Consider the following 4,427-nt stretch of genomic DNA (forward strand, 5'->3'; position numbering starts at 1 on the left):
CGTGAAGGTCTTCACGGTCATCCTGAGGTGCCGGGCCTCATCCGACTGCCTGGGCACAAGAGCTCCCACCGCAGAGCAGGCTCCACTGCAGCCTCTGCACGGGGAAAAACACACAAGCAAACAGAGAGTCTCTGGCTCACACTTTCATCCTCAGTTGGCGTTAGACCAGGCTGAAAAGGGAATACAAAAAGCCAATCACTCGACCCCAAATCCACGTCAATCGCAAAAGTTACCCAACCAGCTAATGAACGTACTGTCGTCGAATGTACTGTCGTGAACGCACTCCACCACCGAATGTTCTTCATATCAATTAATTTTATTTCTATTGTGCACTCTGATCAAATATTCTTATAAAAGCCTATTACAAACAATTATACGATTTTAAGAATGGCGTTTATGCTTTTTGGCCGTAAGGGACATGGCTATCTGAAATAGCAAAAGCATGGCTTTCTCTCACAACTACAAGGAGGGTTTGACATCTTGATCTGGTACAAATCCTCCATGTTAACCAAGAGAAAACCAATCCCAAAGGAAGCCTGGGTGACGGTAGTGATGAAATTCCTTTCCTGTCAAGACCTTGAAGGTTGACATTTGTGGTGGAATGCTAAGGGATGGTCCATTGATTTTGATGGCAGACCTTTAAAGGATGATTGAACAGCTTTCCGAACATTTTTTCCAGCATCATTTTTTAACGTTGAATTTGGGGTGGATTTGATAGAAAGAAGAAGAAGGAAGATTTGGAGGGATGAAACCCTCTTTTAAACAGGTCCACACATGCCAGAGCACACAGCACACACAGGGTGTTTCTCTATCGCGAGTAAAGCTTGGCTCCAGAAGCCACTCCAGAGCCACTATTTTCAAGCATACTACGTCATCGAAGTGCCGCCAAGTGCTGTTCCATATTCCAGCATACTTGGAATTCTAACCGAGCCCCGGGCATACCTTCGTTTTGGAGGAAATCTTGAGGCTGCACATGGTAGACTCCGCGGTCTTAAAATCCCCACAATGCTTTGCGGCACGGACCAATTTCCCCAAATCTGTGGCGGAAATGAAGCGGCGGGCCTCTCATATGACGCCACACCTGCACACTTGCTAGCCTGTTCCACTCTTTGTTTTCCGAATGCAGGAAGTATTCTTGCCTCGCTTCTGAAGCAAGACGCTCGGAAGACATGTGCTACCAAGCAAGCGTACTCGACATTGAGAAACACCCACAGTGACATGTGTTCTCTGCTTTTAACCCATCCTAGTACCAGGAGTCTAGTACTAGGAGCAGTGGGCAGCTAAAGGGCGATGTTCGGTGCCTTGCTCAAGGGCACCACGGCAGGGCAGGAGGTGAACTGGGACCTCTCCAAGTAGCAGTCCACACTCCATATTTAGGTCTGGTCGGGGACTTGAACCGGCGACCCTACGGCTCACAGTCCAAGCCCCTACTGACTGAGCCACTGCCGGACCTGTCGCTAAACTATACTGTACTAAATACTGTTGTAACTTCAATCAAACCCACATCTTTATTCTTGAACACTTTATGCAGTGACTGGCAAGGTGTGCGCAGTGAGAAAATAAGCAGCGTTTTAGTCTTAGTAGTCTATTTCAGTCACTGTAAAAGCGTCACTTTGAATGCGTTCCAGGAAGAACTGACTGAAAATGTTTGCCATTAACTTCATATTTCAATGAACCACAGAAAACAGGAGTCTTGTACCTCATGTACTTGTTCCTGCAGGTTTCAAGGAACTTCTCCAGCTGGGTGGGGGTTATGCGGTCCAGCTGATAAAGCACTTTTGGCTGCACAACAAAAGGTGGGAAGACAAGCAATGAAATACAGATGTAGTTGAAGGACATTGCTGTATTAAACACATTCATTAACAGTGTGTGATGCCAACCTCGCTGGTGCCATTGTCGTTGATGCCGTATTTGTCTCTGGTCTTTTTGATCCGTTCTGAGATGTTCTTAGCAAATTTCCTTATCTCCTACAGTTCAGGGAAGACAATTCAGCAATGTCAGAGGATAATCTCTGAATAAAAACAATTACCCAAGTGTGTGCTGCTTGAAACGATACACTGTCATGCAGTTGTTAGAAATGACAGTAAATCAAATGCAAACACCCAGTAGTTCACATTGAACCATCTCTTTAAAAATAAAACATCAGCAGTGTTTTAAAGAGAGCACTCAAAGCTTACAAAATCAGCACAAAAAAGGCAACAGTGGGGTAATTGAGTTATTATCAATCTGTTTGAGTTCGTGCTGACACGCCATTCCTCGGGTCGTTAAAGCACACTCCATCATGCTCGGTCACTATACCTCCAGGTACTTCTCTGAGCCTGTCTCAGTTAACTCCTTCACGAAAGGGGGGAAAGGTTCACATGAATTACTCCCAGCTCACCAATTATCTGCATGTAACTGGCTTTGACCTCACATGATTAAATGTTGACGCTAAGAATTTAATCCAAGGCAACCGTTTTTCTAAAGGCCGCCTAATAACCTTTCACAAGCCGTCCTCATTAGAGCATACGGTCAAAAGCAAACACTTTAATTTATGTTTTTGTGCTTATGAATGTTTGCTGACCGAGGGAGGTGTAATGATTATTTCTCTGCTTTGTCTACTAGAGATGTAATGATCCATTTTAAGATGAAGTGTCAATAATCTATTATCATTGTGAAATCTGGCACTTTATAGTGAACAGAAGGTTTATTTTGAGTCTTTCAATTAGAAGATAATACCCTTTTCAAATAGAGAAATCCTATTCAAATTGCTTTAGGGAGTTGATATAAATGTAACTGAATCTGTTAAAAGACATGATATAGACAGCAGCCCTGAATTAAATTGAAATATTTGTCAACCTTTATAGTTCCAGAAAATAGTATTTTTTTAAAAAACCGTTAAAATATTATATTATGATGAAACTTGTGCTTAATCCAGTCATCACTTCAGAAAACAAATATACAAAAAAAAAACTAAAAAGGACATGAGTTGAAGGTTGCTTCACTGTTAGGATACACCCGACATCCTGTGCCCTTAAAAACAGGTGGACAACAACATTGATTCTTCATTGTCAATTCCTTAAGTATCCTTGTGTTGTATTTGCTGAAATAATTGTTGTGTTTCCTGCAGCAGGAAGGTCTTCTTTTGCATGGCATGTTTATCAAGGAACAGGAAATGCTATATTATTATAATATATTCTAAAACAGCAAGCAAGATTTATCAATCCTTGTGAATTTAAAAGCATAACATCACAGCTTTATCCTTAAATCCTGTACACTGAAAGTTCAACATGTTAAATCTCCTTTCACTTTATGAGTGGCTCTGCTCTGGAGGAAGCACATTGTGCAAAAGGTATTCATCATTATCTTCTCTAAGGAGGTAATCTTCTCGGCCTTGTCCATTTTTAAGTGGGTCTGTCAAAAGCCTTCACTTAGAATAGATGGTTTATAATCACTAAATGGAGAAAAAAAAACCTTGGAGAATTGTTGATGCAGATGCAAATCTTTGATTGAATTTCTTAACTTTCTCACCCTTTTTGAACATTTTATGCATTTCCTCATGAAGTCGTAAGCTTAGAATATTAACATTGCTGAAATAAACATTTGTGAGATTGTTTATCAATGAAATAAGCTGTGAGCTCTAACAAAGAGTGCTTTGTATTTCTAACGTTCCTGCTACTCTACACTTCTAAGAAGGGAACCACTTTAGCTACTTTCATTTGGCAAGCTGTGTGTCCAATTAACCGCTTATCCACGATGGGAGTGAAGGTGAACAGAATCCTAAAGTTTAGAGCACTTCTAAGTGCTTTTCAGAAATATAAAAGAAAAATAGAACTTTGAAAGAGAGCACACTACTGTGATGAGGTTACCTCCAGGAAGACGTCTCTGCAGCACAGGAAGTCGGTTCTCTTCATGATGGCGTCAGCGGTGAGGACCAGCTCGTTCTGACTGAGCGCGGGCTCCTTTGGACACGCATAGATCGCCTTAGGGGAACAGAAGGGGGTCGTTAGGAGGGAAATGCACTCAACAGTTCCTGATAGCTTCCCCACTCGAGGGTTAACAGCTCTTGAAGCATCTGAGACCACTCTGACTCCCAGCACAATCTCTTGGTTATGAGAGTGCATAACGAGTTGCAGTAGTTCTGATTACATCTTCAAATAATCATTATGATCTCAATTCACTGGAGCTGTTTTCTTTAAAAATGTATATAGGGCTACAAGCAGTGGCGACTGGTCATTAGGGGCAGGTACAGGGACAGCCCCACCTAGTGTCAGCAGAAAGTATTAAAAATAATGATTACAAAAAAAAAATCTATATACAGTGGGGCAAAAAAGTATTTAGTCAGCCACCAATTGTCCAAGTTCTCCCAATTAAAAAGATGAAAGAGGCCTGTAATTTTCATCCAAGATATACCTCAACTATGAGAGACAAAATGAGAAAAAAAAAAA

At 41.5% G+C, this 4,427-nt stretch overlaps 2 protein-coding genes across 2 annotated transcripts in view; both read right to left on the reverse strand.

The window, feature by feature from the left end:
• Nucleotides 1-940, reverse strand: part of LOC104966271 (protein PRRC2C-like) — an 11,900-nt gene extending 10,960 nt beyond the window's left edge. The window contains exon 1 of the mRNA XM_010795454.1: nucleotides 927-940. Within this exon, the coding sequence (XP_010793756.1) occupies nucleotides 927-940 (14 nt within the window). The remainder of the gene's footprint in view (nucleotides 1-926) is intronic.
• Nucleotides 941-1,486: 546 nt separating this feature from the next.
• The window catches only part of LOC104966272 (DNA-directed RNA polymerase III subunit RPC1-like), a 14,940-nt gene continuing 11,999 nt past the window's right edge, over nucleotides 1,487-4,427 (reverse strand). Inside the window, exons 4-6 of the mRNA XM_010795455.1 lie at nucleotides 3,849-3,962; nucleotides 1,881-1,967; nucleotides 1,487-1,782 (exon numbers count right to left, since the gene is read on the reverse strand). Of these exons, the coding sequence (XP_010793757.1) occupies nucleotides 1,609-1,782; nucleotides 1,881-1,967; nucleotides 3,849-3,962 (375 nt within the window). The 3' untranslated portion in view covers nucleotides 1,487-1,608. The remainder of the gene's footprint in view (nucleotides 1,783-1,880; nucleotides 1,968-3,848; nucleotides 3,963-4,427) is intronic.

Source organism: Notothenia coriiceps, unplaced genomic scaffold, assembly GCF_000735185.1.
Source record: "Notothenia coriiceps isolate Sejong01 unplaced genomic scaffold, NC01 NC01_scaffold00037246, whole genome shotgun sequence".
Classification (NCBI taxonomy): Eukaryota; Metazoa; Chordata; class Actinopteri; order Perciformes; family Nototheniidae; genus Notothenia; species Notothenia coriiceps.